This window comes from Kogia breviceps, chromosome 10 (genome assembly GCF_026419965.1).
Source record: "Kogia breviceps isolate mKogBre1 chromosome 10, mKogBre1 haplotype 1, whole genome shotgun sequence".
Lineage (NCBI taxonomy): Eukaryota > Metazoa > Chordata > Mammalia > Artiodactyla > Physeteridae > Kogia > Kogia breviceps.
The window spans coordinates 19,810,876-19,832,893 of NC_081319.1; the positions used below are offsets into that span (position 1 = coordinate 19,810,876).

The 22,018-nt window shown below is 44.3% G+C and overlaps 1 protein-coding gene across 18 annotated transcripts in view; it reads left to right on the plus strand.

The window, feature by feature from the left end:
* Positions 1-21,672, plus strand: part of FOXP1 (forkhead box P1) — a 602,646-nt gene extending 580,974 nt beyond the window's left edge. For 12 of the 18 annotated variants that reach the window (XM_067043615.1, XM_067043616.1, XM_059077906.2 and 9 more), the window contains 7 exons: positions 800-1,001; positions 1,106-1,185; positions 1,790-1,891; positions 5,206-5,327; positions 7,161-7,230; positions 12,154-12,320; positions 18,271-21,672. In XM_067043615.1, coding sequence (XP_066899716.1) covers positions 800-1,001; positions 1,106-1,185; positions 1,790-1,891; positions 5,206-5,327; positions 7,161-7,230; positions 12,154-12,320; positions 18,271-18,415 — 888 coding nt within the window. In that variant the 3' untranslated portion in view covers positions 18,416-21,672. Of the gene's footprint in view, positions 1-799; positions 1,002-1,105; positions 1,186-1,789; positions 1,892-5,205; positions 5,328-5,702; positions 5,873-6,520; positions 7,042-7,160; positions 7,231-12,153; positions 12,321-18,270 lie in introns of those variants that run through there. The other 6 variants (XM_059077909.2, XM_067043624.1, XM_067043627.1 and 3 more) reach the window with 4 other exon arrangements.
* Positions 21,673-22,018: the final 346 nt, after the last annotated feature.

The following is a 22,018-nucleotide window of genomic DNA, read 5'->3' on the forward strand; positions in this document are numbered from 1 at the left end:
TCCTGGAGTCGAGTTAGCCCGTCCCAGTGTGCTGTAGCCAGTGGCTATATGTGGCTATTTTAGGACAACTTTCCTTTTTCTTAAAATTAAGTAAAAAGTTTGTCGCTTGTACTAGCACATTCCAGAAAGTTCTGTCTAAGAGCTCGGGTTGATACCAACGCATCCCAAATGGTGTTTCCTGCAACATCAGCGTTCGTGGGGCCACAAGGACTCCCTCTCCCCTTTCGAGGTTTACAGGGCATAGTAAGGGTGCGAAGTCGTGATTAAAGAAACGTCTTGACCCAGAATTTCTCAAACTCACCAGGCTAGGTAACCCCTTTTGTGTCTGTAAACACTTGTTTAACTGTCTTTGGGAAAAAACCTGTCTCAGCAACAGCAGGAAAGGAGAACATCGTAAGAGATATTATTTAATAACCTATATGGGGGAAAAAATCTGAAAAGGAATATATGGGGATATATATAGAGATATAGGTGTATGCGTGTGTGCGCGCGCGTGTATCTGAATCACTTTGCTGTACACCTGAAACTAACACAACATTGTGTAAATCAACTACAATAAAAGAAAATAAATTAGAAAAAAAGAATCACGGGACAGGATGTTAGAAATTTTAATAAGTAAATAAAGTGAATGGTTTTTTACCTGGGAACTCGCCTCCTATTTCAGCTGATGATAAAAATCTACTGTGAGGCATAAAACCAGGCAGGCCTCCCCTGGATAATTCCCGCTGCATTGCAGATGCTTTCTTGGTTGCTCTGTTTTTTTCTGGAGGTCTTCTAAGAACTGTTCCTTTCCTCACAGCTGAATCTGGTATCAAGTGTCACACTCTCCAAGTCTGCATCCGAGGCTTCTCCACAGAGCTTACCTCATACTCCTACGACCCCCACTGCCCCCATCACTCCCGTCACCCAAGGCCCCTCCGTCATCACCACCGCCAGCATGCACACGGTGGGACCCATCCGCAGGCGGTACTCAGACAAATACAACGTGCCCATCTCTTCAGGTAGATGCTCCATTTTTGCCTCGGGGAGAATTGTGATCAGCAGTGCTTGTCGACCAGCCTCTTTGTAAAAAGTGATGATTAATAGGACAATGATTCTTATTTAGCAGATATTGCGCAGAACCAAGAATTTTATAAGAACGCAGAAGTTAGACCACCATTTACATATGCATCTTTAATTAGGCAGGTAAGTAAATAACGCGGGGTGTGAAATTATATCAGAAGGTATAGGTGTACATGGATGTATTATATTGATGCAGTAGATTTAAAACCGTTTAGTATGCAAGCATGCTAAAACCTGTTCTATAAGGTTTTTTAAATCTGCAATATATAACATAATTGCTCTTGATTAAGTATTACAATACGATGTGATTATTAGGAAATTCATTTCACACAACAGTGAAAATGAGCCTGTTTAAAGATGGCAAGTCAATTATCACAAGCTACAGTAATCTCTGATCCCTAGAATTAATCTGAGCTCTAAATAATTACTGAGCTTTAATCAGCTAGTGAAATGTTTTGCATTTCTCTTTGATTCTGCTTTATGAATGACTAATAAATTAATATTTCTGTACCGAAACAGAAATAAAAACTCAAAACAATTAGATAATTCCATTTTGAATTTTGCTATTGAACTGGTAAATACAACCATTAATCTTAGATCATTTTGTGAAACCTTCCTGAGGATTTAGCTCAGCATCACGGTTATTTTATGTTTTCAAGAAACTGTATAATGACGGTTCTGTTGATTTGGCCATAAATTATCTTTCTCTGTTGCTTTTCCTTCACAGGCCATTCTCGAATCTCCAGAAAAGCAGCTAACACTAAATGAAATCTATAACTGGTTCACACGAATGTTTGCTTACTTCCGGCGTAATGCTGCCACGTGGAAGGTAAGCTTTCTTGCAGGCCTGTTGAGTCTTGGATCTTGGCATTTATAGGAGAGAGTTTGTTGTCGGTAAGATGCAGGTGTTGTAAGTTACGTATATATTGTTTTGCTATATTGGTATATTGGAGTTATTACAGGAGAACCCAATATATATATTATTAAGGTTGTTTTTTTTTTTTTTTACGTCAAGAGACTGTCCATCAGATATTCATAGGCGCTCTGGGGAAGAAAAGTAAATTCTGAAATATGTGACTTGACTGTAATAGCATTTGCTATACATAAAACAGGTCAGATTCCATAGCTCCACGTGGGATGCCCCCAGCAAGGCTTGGGGTCACATGACATACCTCAATCCCAGTTCAGCAGTTGGTTCGGAGGTTCTGTTAGTAGTGATTCCATTGTATTCGGTTAAACCCTCACCGGTTTTTGGATTTTCCCACTTGAAATTTCTTGGTTTTTGATCGTTTTACTTTAGAAAAAGGGGCAGCAGATACAATCTGAGTCTTTTTTTTTTTTTTTTTTGCACCTTTACTATCTAGCATTCTTGTAATCCCTAAATTCCCCCAAATTTAGAAATATTTAAAATCCAAATATTTTTGGATATTTTACATGTTATTATTAGAAATACGATAGGGATTTATTATAGGATGCAAGGAAAACATGCTTTGCTGGACATCTAGGTCTTCCTTGCTACTTCCATAATTTATATGGGAGAAAAACAACAGAAAACGCATTTCCTCTACTACATTCCTCATAAAATAGCGTTTTGAAAGAAAATGAATATAACCAAAGAATTAATTCATCAACCTTAGAGAGCTGTGAATTCTCTCTTATGGCCCAAAGTAGGTTTTTTATTTCCATTAAGACACATGGGCCCTGAAGGAACCTGGGTTCACAAATCTTCCCTTCTCTTCCTCAGCCTGCCTTGAGATGTAAAATAGAAAACAGTCTTCAGCTGTGAATGCTTTTCAGAATTTCGGAAGTATAAGCATGAAGCAGACATTTTCTTCAGATTGCCTTTTATAAATAGCAAATGATCAAGTTTTAAAATAATTACCCGTTATGAATGTGATATTTAAGCTCAGATCTTCAGATTTAACTTTTTCATTTTCAGAAACTGCAGGAAAAAGTGCCCTTCATATAAACAGTCCTAAATGAAGTATTTAATGACTCATAAATACATATAATTTTCTCCATGTGTCCTTATTTGTACTGTCATCTTAGACAGGAGATAAAATGCCCAGTTAAAGTGATGACTGGAAAGAGTTCACTCAGCTTTTGTGGGAAACTCTGCATTTCCAGTTGCTTTTGCTTGGATGCACGGTCTTTGAAAACAAACCAAACTTAAGTTTTGACTTTACAGTTTTATATAGTTCAGACAGATCTATTGCAGTCCTGTTTTTCAGACATGGCTTTACAATGTACAGTTCTGTACATTTTGATACTTACTGGAAAACTTAGACCGTGATTAGGGTGAGGAGAGATGTTGATTTCTTTTCCCAGTAAGGTGTCTGATAGGTACACATGCTCTGTCTGGACTTTTTTTTTTTTTCTTTTTTCTTTTTCAGGAAATTTGGGTTTATTTATTTCAGCCTCCTCAGTGTCATTGTAGGAGATAGAGTAGACCCTTAGCATCCTTTATCCTCTGCCTTTGTGCAGTATTAAACAAGAAAGTGCCTATTTAAAGACCAGACTACAGTTTATACGCCAAGAACTTTGCCCTACCAACTGGAATTAAAACACGCCCCCCCCCCAAAAAAAAAAAAAAAAAAAAAACGCCCAACATTGTCCAGAGATGTTTGTTTTGTTTTGATGCAGACCTCTCAAACCTGTTTGAATCTCTCAAACCTGTTTGAATCAGGGGTGTCTTTTCATAGTCACCTGGAAGTCTGAACCCACCCCAGTTATGCTGACATTCCTCAAAAATTCCTTGAGGATTTGTCCTGTGGCTTCTCCTTGTGAGCAGTTCATCATGTCGTGTGATAACACTCCTCTCGTCACCTTCTCAATATTCCATATCAGACAAGAGAAATCACCATTCTCTAGCATGACTCCTCACGGAGTCGCTAATGGTGCTCATCCACAAACTGAAACACCTCTCAAGGTACAGGTCGAGATCTGCCACTTGGAAGGATGAGGTATATCGCAGGGTACGGGAAGGAATACAGACTGTGTGAGCAATGGGCAGCAGACGGACTGAGGGACTTACAAGGGGTGGGAGGGGTGGTGTAAGTGCCCACTTCTCCCGCCCCTGTTGTTGCCTACTCATTTCCCTATAAGAAGAAAGTTGGGAGTAAGTGATATGGGTCTCTTTGAAATGGCCTCACGTCCAGGTTTGGGTGGCAATCACGTTCACCCAGGAGAACTCAAGAGATGAAGCCATGCTTGTCACTGTACCTAGTGTAAGTAAGGGGTGCGGATTGTTCCTGAAACTCAGGAAGGAGGAGACGTTACAAAACTCTTCACCCTTCCGTTGAGGTGCTCCTTTGGTAGATTATAGACGTCAAGGGTCTCAGTTCAGGAGTGACCGGAAATGACTTTCAACCCTAAGAAAGAAACGTGTCTATGGAAAGAAACCATCCACTTACGAGAGTTCTACTCATGGGTTCCTTTGGCATTTTCTCAGTCATTTAAAAGCACTTGCCCACAGTGAGGGGCCAACATTTCTATATTTGGGAAGGTAAGACCTAGCTTGATAATGGACACTGATCCACTGGGGGTCACGTTACTCACTGCCCCCCCCACCCCCCATCCCATCAGCTACAGGAGGTGATACTCAGTGGTAGAAATCCAGGGTCAATTTCTTCATAATAAACCTGAGCAAAATGTGTCGAAGGTGTTAAAGCCAACACTTTGACGAATTAAAAAGACGCAAAATGTATTTAACAGTAGTAATTATCATCTTTCAAGGTTTAAAAAAAATTAAAAATTACCCCTTTTGTCGGAGAGACAAGTTGGGTTTAAAAGGGACAGTTTTAGCTTTACCCGTTTCCTGATTTTGAAGTCGTATGAACATTACTTTTATATTTTGGCCGTGAAACCTATTTGGGGGCTAATAGGCATATTATAAAAAATCTTTCCTCTGCTTAACTGTTCACCAGAGACTAGACTGAAACGCCAAAACACAATTAAGTCATCATTTCGGGTTCTGATTTTGGAAGAGGCCCCCTTCACCCCAGGAGGGTCATCCGTGGGGGTGGGAGCTCCAGTTCTTGGGGACGGTTTTACAACTGTGGACTGTTAGGCTGAATTTACTGCTGTTTTTGGAGTCTTTTCTTATAGAAAATGTAAATGTTCTCTCTTTTATACTTGCTGCAGAATGCAGTGCGTCATAATCTTAGTCTTCACAAGTGTTTTGTGCGAGTAGAAAACGTTAAAGGGGCAGTATGGACAGTGGATGAAGTAGAGTTCCAAAAACGAAGGCCACAAAAGATCAGTGGGTACGTCCACCATGTTTGAACTTCTTAGCCTAGCTTGGATTGCGCTAACAAGTGTAACGTAGAGGCTTTTGGCTGCTAGATGGTGTTAGACCAAAGAACTGGTTTTACGTTGTCTCAGTTAAGGGAAGCAAAAAAGCATTTCATCCCTCCTGTTTTGTATACCCACCAGTCCCCCTGCCCTGCTTGCTGGTCTTTGTTGCATCACATGCTAGTAGCTTTTAGGTGGCGATGCATATTAACCCTCACAAACCATTGGCTTATGCTTATTGCATTTTATTTTCTTTCTCCTGTTCCCTGTATTGGATGTCTGTTCTGCCCCCAACCCCGCCTCCTTTTGTTGCCACTTCATCTCCTTTGCTGCTGCTCCTATCCCAGGGTGCCATTCGCACCAACCTCTCACTGCATAAGTGCTTTATCAGAGTAGAGGATGAGTTTGGGTCCTTTTGGACAGTTGATGATGAAGAGTTTAAACGTGGCCGCCATATTCAACGAGGCCGTCCTCGCAAATACTGCCCCGATGAAAACTTTGACGAGCTTGTCGCACAGTAAGAGCCTTTACTTGCTTTTGTTTTTTGTTTCTGCTGTTGCTTTGGCTTTGCATGGTTGACTCATCCCATGATAGTTTTGCATTTCACCACGTAGCAGTGCCACGGCTTTCTGCAACGGAACTAAATCGTGTGATTTGTACATGTATTTCTCTCGTTTCTCTTTGGAACACCAGTGCCTTGAATAATGCTTTTTTGACGTCTTTAATGCAAATATCGGTTGGCTTTTGATTCGGCAGCTTTACGGGGACCCTATAACTCGGTGCTTTTGCGTGACCCCCTAATTCCTCCAAGGGAAGAGGAAACTTCCTTCTTTAGAGTTAAAATGTGTATTTACTGGGATAAATTTCTTCTTCTTGGCTCACTCAGTATAACGATATAAATATAGTGAAATGAATGCCAAAAGGGCTCCAAGCATGGGAAAGAAATGGAGAACCGTGCATCTACTTCCTTTAGGGACCATTGGGAAACGTACATAATTTCCCACCCCCGCCCCTCCCCCCCGGAAGCCACCCCTTTCTTTCCCTCAGTAGCCTCCTGTAGGATTTTTTTGGTTTTGTTTTTTAAGAAGTATGTGTATCCCTCCTGGCTACAGCTGTCCTTAAAACAACATCTATCTTGTCTTCATTGGGTCGGTAATGGACACAGCATCAAAGTATTCTCGTACCCTCGCAAATTGCGGCTGTGCCCGAAGGACTGGAACCCAACCTCGGCTGCCTGACCCTCCCCTGGAGTAGCCCTCTCTCCATCTTCTTTTGGCAATAAACGAGCCTTGAAGATCTTTTCTTCGGAGCTACCCTGCCGTTCCTCTAGCATTCATTCTAGAATTCAAAGCCTGGAGAAGCTTAAGAGGCAAGATTCCTCCCGCTGGCTCCCAGGAAACCCTGCCGGTCGGCTTGCTGACTTCCCCAGCCCGAGGCCCTAGAGCATCTGCCTTCCTGCTGGAGTCCGGGCGGTTACTACCCATTTACAGGGAGGTCGCTGTTTTGTGAGACAGACGGAGGGAGTGCCCGAGGCGATGATAACTTAATCCAGAATTTTACCCCCAGTTTGCTTGAACGCGCGCAAAGCCTCTCCCACCCCGGGGCGGGGAGGTTCACACCGAGCAGCCCCACAAAGCCAGCGCCTAGGGCGAACCCCACCTTTTCTTTGGTTTTCTGGCTGGGGGACATTTCTGATTTGGAAGGATAGCGGCAAGCTTAAGACGAGACTTCGCGAAAAACTCGGGGGGGGGCGGTGGCGGGGTTGATTGCATTTAACTTTGAGTTTTTATCTTTCTCTTATGCAGTAACCCTTCCCTTATTAAAAACATGCAGACCAGCCACGCCTACTGTACACCTCTCAATGCAGCTTTACAGGTAAGATTAACGGCCGTCCGGACTCTGCCGCGGCGGCACATGGCTCCCGCACTCATTTCAAAATATATTAGCCTCGCTCTAATTAGATATTAAATTTTAATTCCGTTAAACTTTTTTCTTAAGTGCACAAAGCATCGTACTCCCTGGAGGCAAACACGTCGGGCTGCTTCAGCATTAGCAGGATGCTTAGCATTTTGAATATTGTGGCAAAAAAATTAAAAGTTCACTTATTAATATTTATCAGCAGTATCATAATTTCCATCCTCTTATTTCAGAATTTCACTTGAGGCAAAAATACCACAAGTGTAATTACTCTAGCACAGCTATTAATGTGCTGGATGATAGGCCACTGTGTCACATGACCTTCTATTGTTCACGGGCATAAAGAGAAAGCAGAGCTTTTTTTTTTTTTTTTTTTTACTTCGGCTCCTTTTTCTTTTAAAGTCTAGTTTAGCCTCTGTTCACTGGGGAGAGAGTGGGGGGGGGGTTCGGTTCGCTTGGTAAAAGTAAACTGTTTTTGTTCAAGCGATAGAGGTGTTGAAGGAGAAACTCTTAGGTTTCCAGCGGATTGCTCAAGGTTACGTAATAAGCTCGCAGAACGTTGGTTTCCTACTGACAAACCAAGCCCTCCTTACGTAACCGGCGTTGCCAGGGGACGCAGCCCCGGGGATTGAGCAGGAGGGAGGTTAACAGCCAAACGTGAGTTACCGGGGCAGCCCTGGCATCCATCAAGCCTTTGGCTTGTCGCGTATTTCTCCGTTACCCAACGGTAAAGTCATCTCCTAGGTCGAAGAGAAGGCTGTAGTACACTTCCTTAAGGCTTACCTGGGTACCCCCCTCCAGAGGTCATAGGGAGGCAGGGTCCTTTGGCCCGTCCGTGGTCCTGTTGGATTTTGACCCGCGTAGATTGTTCTAGACCGCAGGCCAAAGCGATCTCGGTAACTTAGATGTGTGACGTATGTGATCCGAGCCCGTGACCGACCGTTGCAGCGTGCGTTCTTGATACTTAAATATGACAGTATCATGGGCTCCTGCAAAGGGCCGTAAAGCACAAAGAGATATTAAAATTTTGTGAGGGAAGGGCGCAAATGAGAGAAGTCTAAGGAAGGCTCCTTAAGGCATGCTAAGGATGCAAACTCGGTGGAGACGCTCAGCGTTAAGGGGAACAGAGTGCAGTGAAGAGGCGATCAGGATGAGAGCTCTGGCTATTCCTTTTTAACAACTATTTGCTGAGCGCCTCCTCTGCGCCCTAGAGAATCGGTTTCCCAGGTTCACTCCGCAGGAGCTCAAGGCTCCCGAGGGTGGATGATATGCCTCTTACGCAGTTTCAGTTCAGAGGCAAATTCACTGACCTTAGCTTTTCAGTGTGCGTGCGTGCATGTATAAATTTTTAGCCCGAACCAAATTTAATAGGAGGAACTGAGTTTCTTTTAATTACTTGTAGTTCACACAGTAACTTGCGAAAAGCAAATGAAAAGCACGCTTAGATGCCGCCACTGTAAAATACCGTTCATTAGTAACTGATTATTTTCCCTGGAGTCTTGTAAAGTGTGAATTTAAAGGCTGCTCTATCAAGATCACAGGCACATTTTACATTCATGAGGCGGCAAGGCCAAAAAACAAAAGCAACACAACAACACCACCCCCCCAGCAACGGGGATCCTCTGGATTCTGTGAACTCTGTGACTGATTTCAATTTGGAAGCTTTATCATTACAGAACCGTTCGTGTTTCACCTCTGAAACATGTGCTTCTGGCCCCCTGTGCACCCTTTCTTATTTCCAGCAATAGCCCCAAACTCCCCTGCCGTTTTCCAAGAACACTTGATGTCCATCCTGCAGTGAGGTGAATACATGCATCTCAAGTCAGGATTTGAGGAATGGATCTTTTTCCTCTCCTCTAGGAGTCTGGGTCCTGGGTCAGTAGACAGGCCCTAGGACAACTTTCTGCTGTGCAAATTAAATAAAGAGTCTACCAGCAGGCCTTCCCTTCCCGCCCACTTCCATTTTTCAAGGCAAGTAAAAATAATAGTGGAACAACATCTTCAAAAGATTACTAGAGCAACATAACGCGTGATATACAATATATAAAATAGGACAGCCGAATCCACTACAGAAATAAAACATTGGACTCGGGACAGATTGCATTATGCTCTGAAAAAGTGAAGTAACTAAGGGTAACCGTAAAGCTTCGTATTTATAGACTGCCTCTCCCCCGGGCCTCTCAGAGCGGTTAACAAACATTCCAAGACGGACAGGACTTAGGGACTTCTGCACCTTGACTTAAGGACCTTTTTTTTTTTTTTTTTTTGGCAGAGGGGCCAGTGTGACATGAAACCACATACTGTGGGCATAGGATCACTTATATAATTAGGTCCATCATAAAAATTGTAAACCTCCCCCTCCCCCCCGTCCCCTCTCCTACATAGACAGGAAAGAACCACTAGGTTAGACCTAAGCCATTGGTGAAAATGTTTCGAAGCTCTGGTGGGTTCCTTCGCTCCCTCGCTCAGAGAATGTCCAACAGCCTCTATTGTGAAGGAGCCCACCAGGTTTCTAGGCGACCAGGCTGGTTTTTTTCATTTACATCTCTTTTTGTCTGAGAATCAAGGGGTCAGTGTAAAACGCTTACCTTTGGATGCCTGTCACCACCGCCAGCCCAGGTTTTATGACCCAGTCCCCATCGGAAATGGCTTTGCCCTAGAACGCATTAAGAGCCACGGAGAACGAATCATCCCCGAAAGGTTGCCCTGTACATGACCAGCTCGTCCCAAAGACTACATCCTAGAAACATTTCCATTTTGTTTTTACTTCTCAATCTTTGACTTGAGAAGCTGCGAAAAACTACCAGGCTAGAGAGGGGCCCCGCTTTCGCCACATTCTGACTGTAGCAGTGAAATGGCTTTTGTGGTATTTCCAGGAAAGAGAGACTCACATGATGGTCCCAGCAGAACTTCCACGTCGGGGAGAGGCAGGACCACTGTGTTGTCTCAAACAAAGGCAGTCGAGATGCTTGTCCAGCTGCACCTTGGGGCGGGGGTAGAAAAATCGGGCAATGGGTCTGTCTTTTCACTCTGCCAAAAAAGAAAAAAGTGCTTTACTGCAGTTACAAGAGATCTGTTGAAAAAAGGACTTGATGCAAATTATTTGACAAACTGTAGGGGAGTGAGGAATGTTCAGATGTGCTGTTCATCAAAATGAGTTCACCACATTTGGAAATGAAAACAGGGGTTTTTTTTCCATTTTTTTTTAAAAGAAGGCAGTTGTTATATAAATTCAGAAGTGGCGGGAAGGGAAGGGAGAGCCGGGGGCTTGCGGAGGGCCTGCCTTCGAAGTAGACCCTTAGCCAAGGCTGCGGTAGGTGTGGATGGGGCATCCATCGCGGGGCTTGGATCGCTAAGGCGTTCCTGGCTTTGGAGTTTGTACAGTGAGTGAGCCTGTGATTGTCTTAATAGGCGGATTCTCTGCAGCCCAGCTTTGTACGCGTCCTCTCTTGGGTTTTGGCTCTTACTGTCTCACCAGAGCCAGGATTTCTAGAACAGTTTGGACTCGTGTATGACTGGCCAGTTGGAGTCACCACGCCAGATTGTCTTGTGATTGCACTTTTTTCCCCATTAGGACGGAAAACCGGGCATAGTGTAGTCTGCAAGAGGACCGTTTTGATAAATCTGGGTCTAATTACAGCTGCCAGTTTTTGAACATCTGTCCTCTTTAATAAAATGAAAAGTCACTGGGTCAGGATCACGACCCAAATGCAACAATATGGCTACTTTAGCCCAGTCATATGTCTGACTGTCGTCCGCATCTCAGACTGGGGTGGTCGTTCTATTCAACCGCAGTAGGATTTAAAAAACAAACAAACAAAAAGAACAGAATCCCACCACAGAGTTGAGGATTTCTTTCTTTTCCCCTCCATTTCCACACTTTGTCATTGATACTCGCTTGGAGGGAGGGACTTGGTCACCTTCAAGAAGGAGGTACTTACATACCCAAAAGGAATACGATTTACAGCTTCCTTTTGCCAGAGATGTCTTTCTTCTTCAGTCCTCAAATTCCAGGTGATTGGTCAGAGCCTGAAAGAGTACCTAGAGTTACCGTTCAACCAGTTATCTCAAACTACACTAAAAAGATTCAAAAATAATTAATTCCAATGGAAATGATGGGGACGGGGAGATAAACATGGATTCCACTTCTATAATCTCTTCCTTTACTGTAGGCTCGAAGACAAATGGTTATGGAAGTTCTTATAAATTTGGCCTCTGTGGCCAGAGTAATCTGCTCAGATCTTTAATAATATCCAATACTGGAGTCATCAAAGTGGATAAAGAAAGGAAAATTCCATTATATGTCCCTGTGATCTAGAAATATTCCGTTCCTCTTGAAAAAAGGCATCAGGGCTTCCCTGGTGGCGCAGTGGTTGAGAGTCCGCCTGCCGATGCAGGGGACGCGGGTTCGCGCCCCGGTCCGGGAAGATCCCACATGCCGCGGAGCGGCTGGGCCCGTGAGCCGTGGCCGCTGAGCCTGCGCGTCCGGAGCCTGTGCTCCGTAGCGGGAGAGGCCGCAACGGTGAGAGGCCCGCGTACCGCAGGGGAAAAAAAAAAAAAAGGCATCAGACAGAAACCTCGTTACTGGTAGATAGCCTTGTCTAAACCCATGTGCCTCTACCCAGCAGGGCTGACTTGAGCCCTCCCTCCCCCCCCACGGGCGCTTTGGTCCCTCCAGCTAGCTCTCTGAGACCCAGCCCGGGCCGTGTGTCAGCAGCCTGACTTGTAAAGCACAAATCCTTCTACACCTATTAGAAACTTGTCTTTTCCAACCGCGCCAGAATGCCGTGAAAGCGAAGATCATTGAATCCACCCATAATTGATAGCTTCCCCGTCTGTGTACACCCTTGTCTTCATAAATCTTCTCTCGGTTGATGGCAGGCTTCGATGGCTGAGAACAGTATACCTCTATACACTACCGCTTCCATGGGAAACCCCACTCTGGGCAACCTAGCCAGTGCCATACGGGAAGAGCTGAACGGGGCGATGGAGCATACCAACAGCAACGAGAGCGACAGCAGCCCGGGCAGATCCCCTATGCAAGCCGTGTGAGTACCCGCCACCCCAGAACGCCTGTGCCCGCGGATCCCGGTCCCCCTGTTCGAGGTGCACACCAGCCCCGTCTCCTCTGGCGGCTTTTGACACCTTTTCTGTAACTTCTGATTTCCTAGAACCCAGATAGAAGTGGGTGCGTCCAGAAACCTTTAGCTCGGTTCGCACCTAGGAGGACCATTTACTGACGTTCCCGTTACAGAATATAGGCTTCATGCAGCCCCACGAGTGCCCAAGGCCATAAAATGGGTGACACCTGTGCTTTCGGCCTTCGCCGGCTCGGCTCAGGCCATTATCTCAGCCACATTACCTTTTCCTCCTAGCAGTAGAACGCATCCCGGTGACAGAGTTCTTGGCTGCGTTTCACCGTGCGGGCGGGCTGAACCTAGCAGGGAGGCAAAGGACGCTTGGTTACTTGGTCACGTGGTAACACGGAAGCGCAGACGCCACGCCGAAGCGTCATTACCGAGCACTGACGATGGCACGAACGAAAGGCGACATGATTTATAGATTGCTCTTAAAATATCAAAAGGAAAATTAATAGGGGCATTATAGCAGCAGACGGCAGTATAATGAGCACGGCTGGAAGCGGACAGAGCGAGGGGCGAGGGCTCTCCCAGGCTGCACGTGCGTGGCGTCAGGGCCGGGCACACCACGGGCAGGGCCGTGCGTGGTGCCCCTTTCGGCTGGGTGATGGGAGGCAGGCGGGGTGACGGTAACGACTCCCTCTCTCCCAGGAAAAGTTGTACAAGAGCAAAGAAAAGCACATTTCCCCCGAGAGGATTGGCGGGAGATGCTGTCGAATGACAGCCTCTGGCTTTGAGCGAGTCTCTGCGAAACCCGCTGCCCGCTTTAAGGGGATAAGCCTATTCAGTGTTGGCCATGCTGGCAGCTCTTAGAAACGAACCCCTTGTCTACACAGTGTTTCTGAATTCCTGACCAGCGTCTTATTTTAAGAGCATTTTTGAGTGATCAGAATGGAAAATATGACCTGTGGCAGTTAGCAAGAGCATGAACTGGCACCCACCAACCAAGGCAAAATGCTTCCTGCCAGCGCGGGTAAAGTGGTGGGTTTGGACGAATCTGAAATTTGATTCTTCAGCATTTGAATTGCATGCCCAAAGTGCTCTGAAAAGGACCTTTAGAGATGAAAATAATCGTTTTAAATTGATAGCCACAGTCTCTTAGCATGTACTCCACGGCGTTTTAAGACTGTGTTTCTCTCTCACGCTGCTACTGCCATCGATCATCCTTCGTCAAGCAACCTGGTCTTTCTGACTTTATTATCACACCCGTATTCATCTCGAAATGGTTGTCACGACAGGAGTATTTACTAAGATATTAAGGAAGTTCAGAGCACACGTAAATGGGCATGTGCGCTGCTTCAGGGAATACTTACTGGAGCCAAAGCATCTGAAGTTACGGACTGGAAGAGAGACTGTGTGTTTGGCATAGTATCCATAGACCGCTGACGTTTACTTGATGTGTGTTCCTATTATTTATAGTAACAAGGATCACGGAAAAAAGAGAAGAAAATGAAAAAGGTACTTGGGTAAAAAGCTCTCACAGCAGTTTAGACTGAGGCTAATTTTGCTGTACAAGATAGAGTCACCATAAAGTTATTTCAGACTTTGAGTTAACCCCAAGTATTACCAGAAACCTTGCTTTACAGCAAGCAATCAGCCTAATTTTTCACGAAATGAAGGTTTTACTGGTGTGCGTGTGTGTGTTTTCCTTTTAAGAAACCCTGCGTGAAGATGCCCCAAAGCGTACTGTTGTATTGCTCAAATCTCACAGGTTGACACTAAAATAAATGATTTGGCTAAAAATAACTGTTGGTCATCAGCCCATTCCCTATGCCTACTCTCCGCGTTTGTTAGAGATGCTTAACTCCTTTTGATCTCAACTTTCCATTAAGCAGATTCTATAATGACGTAGTTTTCTTTCTGGTCCAATGTGCATTACCCTGCTATGATGCGGCTTGTTTCTCACCTGTTCTGTTCTCTTGGAATCAATCAAGCCATAAACTCGACAGCAAGGCTTAAAGGGCCTCAGTTAATGAGGCACCCCAGCTACTATCGAGTGTCAAAATAGAACTTCTTACCCATTCTGCGACACTCAAACACCACAAAATTTTTGTCTGTCTCTTGAAACAAACGCTACAAAGTAGTCACGTAATTATGGCTTTGGGGCCTTATACTTTTATCCTGATAGGGGCTAAAGGAGCCACAAAGCAAAATACTCCATGATGGGCCCACACCCTCTGAACACAACGCCTTTAAACACCAGTCAGCTTGCCTTAAGAACTCTTCTGTTCCCAGAGTAGCTAAACAAAGGAATTACTCAGATGTAAGAAAGGAAATGTGGGGTTTTGCACAGTTATTAAATGGGAGCTCTTTTCGGAAGCAGGAGTCGGGGAGAAAGGCATTGTGGGCGGGGGTGACCTGCAAGGGTAGAAGGCACCACGTGCAGCTCCATCTCCCAAGAGGCAGCTGGGAGACCACGAAACACAGTATCTTAAGCAGTGTGCATCTTACCCGAGATGGATCTCGCCTGGAGATCCTTCTCTAAAGCCCTGCATGCCTTATTTACTGCTTTTGCCCCAGCTTGGGGGAGGAAGGGCCGCGGGGGCGGGGATCTGCTGCTATCACGAAATGTCTCGAAGCAGGATTTCATTTCTGTGGAGTTTTAAGAAGCCTTAGTATCTCACCTGGTTGTGTTGTCAGGTTGTCACACTGTAGACCTGGTCAGTTCACCTTTGCTGGGGTTCCACTCGGCAGTAGGTGCTGGGATTGAGCCCGCGTGCATAGGGTCGTCACCTGTGTCTTTGGGACGAAAGAAAACCTTCCTGAAGTTGGGTTGCAGATTTCAGGGGAAAACAAAATACTCTCTCCCGTGAACTCTACCTTGTTGGCGGGACTGGCGGGGGGGTGGGGGGGTGGCGGGATTGTGTTTTGTTCTGCCGGGCAAAACATTTGTCCGAGTCTAAAATTACAAAGCAAGAACTTCATGAAGACTCGCCAGTCTCTTCCAGGGCCCAGCACCCCTCCCAACCATATAGCCTTGTATCATCTCTGTCATCAAATTCAGCTCTGTAAACCAGAAAAGGTGAATACATCTGGTAGTTTAAAAAAAATGCAAATAGGAAAATGTTGATCAGGGAAACACTGCTGACTCTCAGTGCAGGCTACATACAAGTCAGCAACACTCCTATCCAATCAGTGTCACAAGAGCCATGTTACCAGAGGACAGGAGGGGGGGGGTCATGTTTGAAGTAACAGTTCTCAATAGTGCAAATACGAAACTGAAACAGGAAGAGATGTTCACCATTGTCACTCATCCAAAAAACACAGTTTACGGTAACTGAGCTTTCCTTCTTATACCTGCTCAGCAGCACGATGTTCTTAGAAAGCAGTGCTTGGTGCTGATGAGGTTGAGTCTAAATTGATAAAGCTTCTTTGGCAGTTAATATCACACTGAATCATAAGAACCGTAAGACGTTTTCGCCTCTGCTCCAACAATTTTATTCCTAGAAATTTATCCTAAGGAGGTAAACCAACAGAAATATGGATTAAAGCGGTCACTGTGTTCTACAAAGAGCAAGGCGGGGGCGGGGGCGGGGTACGGGCGTGAGCAAAAGACAATCCCCAAATGCCCAGTATTAAGGAACTATTATCATCACACTGGAATCTCATAGCCATAATAATGAAAACTAAAGGTAGCAAAATAATCACATTCTTGCTACGTGTACAATATGTAAAAACACGGCCCCAAATGGAAGAGGATAGGCAAAACCAAAAAAATCTACTGTAATTAGGGTTTACAGGTGATTTTTAATTTTTTTTACGGAATAAAAATCAACACACCTAACTCTTCCCAAAAGAATATAGGGGGTCCTACCGGAGCCGACTTCCCAGGCAACTCGATGTATGGAGTCACGCAGGATCCCACACTTAAAAGTTTTAATAAGCTCAGCTGTTTCCGTCTTGAAATCCTCAACGACTTTTTCAGACACATGTTCACTCTGCACTGGGCTCTGCAAATTATGCATCCGGTCCTGGATCTTGATGCTGAAACACAAATAAATAGGCCCATTAAAAAACTAAAAATAGATGGAGCCACACTAGTAAAACATACTACTCTGATAAAACTTGGGTATACTTCGTTTTGCACATAGGTTGTAAGAATACGGGCCCAATTTTTTTTTTTAATGGTTTGCTGTTTTTTTGTTTTTTTAAAGAAAATTTATTTTTTTGTTTTGTTTTATTTTTGGCCGCGTTGGGTCTTCATTGCTGTGCGTGGGCCCTCTCTAGTTGCAGGGAGTGGGGGCCACGCTTCGCTGCGGTGCGTGGGCCTCTCGTGGCAGCGGCCTCTCTCGTTGCAGAGCACGGGCTCCAGGCCCGCAGGCTCAGTAGTTGTGGCTCGCGGGCTCTAGAGCTCAGGCTCAGTAGTTGTGGCGCACGGGCTCAGCCGCTCCGCGGCACGTGGGATCTTCCCGGACCAGGGCTCGAACCCGTGTCCCCTGCATCGCCAGCCCCGGGCCCTATTTTTTAAAAGCTGTTTATCCCAACATCTACCCCCACAGACTCTCTAGCCTGTGCTAATTTTACAGTCAGTTGGTCTTCTGGAGGTTCACGTGTCAAAGGGCAGTCCAAAGCACTCCTCTGTTGGTTTTTCAAGGGTTCAAGTGGCCTTTGGGGTTTGCACACAACATCAGTTATTTAGGAAGGCCACCATCCCCAGCACCTCCTCTTATTACTAGTAATACTTGATAACGTCAATGAAAAAAAGCCTCCCTTCTGCAGCCCGTTCCTGCTATGGGACTTCTCTTTTTTAAAAAAAAAAAAACAAAACCTTGAATGGTTCTTTTACATAACAAAAACCCCAACACCGAAAGTAATTTGTAATTTGCAAAGGATCGGTCGTAAATATGATTTAGGAACAACATTTCTCAATTGTTATCGGAGTCCTTCGCGTTGGTCCCCCGCAGGCCCCTTCAGGTGAACCGTGCGCTGGGCTATAATGAGCAAGTCGGCAGATCTCATCGGAGCCCTGCGTCCCGGTGGCCGCTACCAGCCGGGCCTCATGTTTTGCCTTGTTTACAGCTGACAGCGTTATTATTCTGATCGGGGCTCTGCTTTCTTATCATATTGTTGTGTCGAGCGCGCCTTTTCCTCTCCGTTTGTGTTTCCTGGCAGGGCTTTTCTTGCCTTATTGACAGTTTGTAAAAATATGCATTAATTTGGAGTTTCCAGCATGTATCATGGTGTCTCTCTGCTGTGTTTGCTTGAAGTTGATTAATGATAGACCCTCGCTTGGGGTTGGTCTCCGGAGAGTTCTTTCACAGGTTCTGCATGTTAACTAGCAAAGCAGAACACACAGCAAGCCGTGATTAGCCCAGCCTCCTGCACACAGTGGTCCCCACAAACCACTGTTGCGTTAACCGGTTCTTGCTTCACGGGATTATTTGAAGATTTGTATTCCTCCACCCAGCAGGCCACTACGGGGCCTGTTAGCATCACAGGGGAGCTGGTCAGAGATGCAGAGTCTCAGGCCACCCCCCAAACCTGCTGAGTCACAGGCTGCGCTTTAACCAGATCCCACGGTAATCTCTGTGCACATTGAAGTGTAAGAAACACCACGGGAGGGGGACACACCCCCTGATGCTTCTGTCCAGAGACCCTTCTGTGATGATGGAAATTTCTCCCTCTGTGCTATCCAACATGGTAGCCTTTAGCCAACACATGTGGCCCTTGAGCACTTGACATGTGGCCAGTGTAACTGAGAAATGGCATTTTAAATGGTCTTAATTTTCACAGTTGCACGTGGTTAGTGGCTGCTGTGTCGAACATCACAGCCCTAGACTGGGGGTTTTGTGTTACCCAGAACACCCGACTTACCTTGCATTGGGAAGTCCCCACGGTGAACCTTCTTTTGTCTTTCCAGGCATCCTGTACATGTCAAAGAAGAGCCCCTGGATCCCGAGGAAGCTGAAGGGCCGCTATCCCTAGTGACAACAGCCAACCACAGTCCAGATTTTGACCACGACAGAGATTACGAAGACGAACCAGTAAATGAGGACATGGAGTGAACATCTGGGCAGGCCGACCCCAAGAGCGTGAAGATGGGGGGGGGGCACACAAAACAAAACACGTCAAAAGTTTGCAGTGAAATCGTTCTCCATTGGTTGTACAGTCTGGAGGATTTTTCACTACATTTTGACAACTCTGCAATGTGTTAACTCTTAGTGCCATCAAGAATCCCATTTGGGAGTATTTTTGATTTTTCTACTTTTTGTTGAAAAAGGAATTTGTACTCTGTGCATTGGATGGACTTGTTTGGTACTGGGGATTTTCCTCTCTTAACAGTCAACATCAGTGTTGTAAATTTGCTAAACTGATTCACTTTTAGCAGCAGACTTTGAACTGCAGTCCTGCCGACATTGGACAATGAGGACACCCAACTGAGCATGTGCACCTAAAGCTGCAGACCAAGCCTCTGCCCAGAATTTAAGGATTCCAATGGACGACCTATTTGCACAGTACTGCATGTTGATTATCACTGCCTTTACTCCATTTTTTTTTTTTTTTTTTTTTTTTTTTTTTGCTTCCAGTTGGGATGGGGAAGGCCTTTCTTTGTGTGTGTATTGGGGGGAGGGTTTAAAAATAATTATCCCAAACTTTTTAATGTATTGCTCTTTTTTTTTTTTTTTTTTTGGCTTCTCCTATACCATTTTAAGTTCTGACCTCAGGCCTCCATTCGGGCCCACGGCCTCTTGGAGGCTTCAAGTTTTCTGTACCTTGTGATGAATGTTAATAGGTGTTTTTATTATACGAAGCTGAATGTCATTTCTCGTTCGTAGTTTTCTGTCACTCATTCCATGTTCCTTCAGACATCACCACTGTTTTCTCCAAAGTCAGAAAACATTCCGTTTTGATCTTTTGCAAAAAGGTCCCAAATGCTGCACTCGACACGTGAAGGTCCTCTCACCCAGAAGTGAAGTTCCTGCCAGAAAGAGAATGAATGACAGAAAAAACAAATAAAGAGACACCCTAGGAACCATGCAGATTCATTCCATGAAACAGTATTGGAAGGTGGGAAGGGGGTTGTTTCAGATTTTCCTTTTTTTTTTTTTTTTTTTTTTAATGTTGCACCTACCATCATTCTTAATAAATGCCACAGCATTTACCAGCACAAAGAGACATAGGCAGCAGCCCCCTTACCCACAAACCAAAAAAAAAAAAAAAAAATTCTCGCAGTAGTTCGACTGACAGTGGCTGTGGAAGCCCATCCCTGGGATGACCTAGTTGAGATGGGCCTCAGGCGCTCGCAGTTGTTAAAACCAGTGTGGGTTGCTTGGTTTGCCAAATGGCCCAAAAGCTGGCTTCCCGGAGCAACTGTGCTCAAAGTCGTGGTGGCCCCAAACCGAAACGTCCATTCAGACCTGCTTGGTGGCATTCATCTGTTTGAATGCAAATTAGATTTCAGATTGAACTTGCTATGCGAGTTAATGAGGACTGGGTTCAGCAAATGCTCAAGTGTTAATTTCCAACGTGCAGATTTGGTACAGCAGTTCAGCATGTGAGGCAGTATCATCCCACCAACCCAGTCTCAAAAACCAACAGCAGAAGACATCAGGCAGGTGGGGGCACAGCTCAGCCCTGGGCTTTTGGGGAAACACACATGGTGCACAGAACATGACAGTCATGGGTCAGTACAGCCTCAGTCCTTGGAACCCCTGAACGCTTCCACTCTGCACCCCTTTCCTGTCACTCATTTATTTACCTAAGAGTGTAGCTTTTGTTTTAGTTTAAGAGCCTTTTGGAGCTTAATTTATATGCTTTGTACCTTTTTTTTTTTCCCTAAAATTACCAAAGATATTCCACAAAGGTAAATTATGTTCTCTGTTTTTATGCTTTATCTGATGAAGCCAAATATCCTCTTCTTGTTGATCAAAGGAGGCAAAATAATTTAGAGGCAATTGATGAGATATAGGCTATTGCTAACTTAAGAGAACTGCTTCTTCACCATAGAGGACATTTAGAAGACCAAGTAGGTAATGGAACCAAAGTTGTTACTTTTTTTTTTTTTTTTTCAGTCCTCGGTTTTTGTTTCTGTTTTTGTTTTTTCCTTCTACAGAGACCAAAATGCATTCTTGTAAAGAGAACTTATGGGGGCTACTGAAGAGAGAAATAGGACACAGTATTAAGGGAGCAATAGAAAGAAGGGATGACCATCTCCAAGGCAAGAAACCAGTGTACGGCACATGAAACTGAGGGGGTGCCCAGTCCAGGAGGCAGTTGAGATAAAGTGAAGGTAAAATTCAGAGAGAACAGAACAGCTTCCACAACTGAACTAGGCCGCGTAATAGTATTTCTAGAAGACACTTCTTTTTCAAAGAAAGATTGTATGCCACTTTTGTTTAAGGACTGTGCTATGATCACTGCATTCATTTGGGTTTATCTTGGCATATATATCCTCTGGGTTTTGGTTTTTTTTTTTTTTTTTTTAAGGTTTCCTTTTTTTCCTTCCTTTTTTCCGGATGAGGCTTGCGTCAGCATTTTTCATTTAAAAAAAAAAAAAAAAAAGTAACATTCCCGTCCACTCACAAGCTTGGTACAAAAACTTCTCTGGCAGTTACTTTTGAAGCTTCACACTGCTTTCTCTATAAAGAGCAGTCTGTGGTCACTCGAGACTTACTTTTTTTTTTTTTTTTTTTTTTTTTCCAACTTTTCCAGGCAGCGTCATGATGTGCAGGCAGTAGCCAGACAGGGTCATGGGAAGGGGGCCCTGTGCTTCTAAACTGAGTGGTTGCTGGTTAGTTTGGTATTCAAAAGAGGATAAAAATCTGGTAGATTAGTTCATTCTCAGCATGTGTAGCTAGACATGAGTAAAGTTAACAGCATGAGAAACTGTTAGTACGCATACCTCAGTTCAAACCTTTAGGGAATGATTAAAATTTAAAAAAAAAATACATTTCACTCAGTTGCACTTAGTCGTATGTCTTGCATGCTTAGTCTAAAGACTGTAGCAAAAAGAAAAAAAAAGAAAAATTAGCTTTTACATATCTTTGCAGGTATCACAGCCTTGCAGAAGAACCAACTGAAAAAAAAAAAAATTTCTCAGGCTTTACAGCAAGCAAACTTCACTCTGATTTTTCCAGTTCTGATTCTGTATCCCTTGGGGGGTATCCCAGTTGCTTCTTTAGGATGGGGTTTATTATGTTGTACATATATCCCGATGTGTCTGTGTGACTCTTTGTCTTTTTTGGGGGAGGGCGGAGGGTGGTTCTTTTTTTAGATATTGTTCCTAAAAAGGAATAAATGCATACACCTGTTTGTCAAAACACCTTTGCTTTTTGTGCAACTGCTTTATATTAACGATACTTAAAAAAAAAAGAAAAACCTTTGGAAAAAAAAACTACTGTATGTAATGGAATTGCAGAATATGCTGCACATGTATTTTATTTAGTTATTCTTGCTTTCAGAATATTGGATGACATTTCCTGACATGTGGGAGGGAGAAACTCCCAAATTTCTTTTTTCTTTCTTTCTTTTTTTTTTTTTTTTTGGCTTTTAAAATTGTAACATAGTTGACAGATTTTTTTTTTTTTTTTTTTTTCCTTTTTTCCTGTTCTCATTGATCGGAGCATCTTGTACAGGTTTTTTTGGTGTTTGTGCCTGCCGGTGTGAGT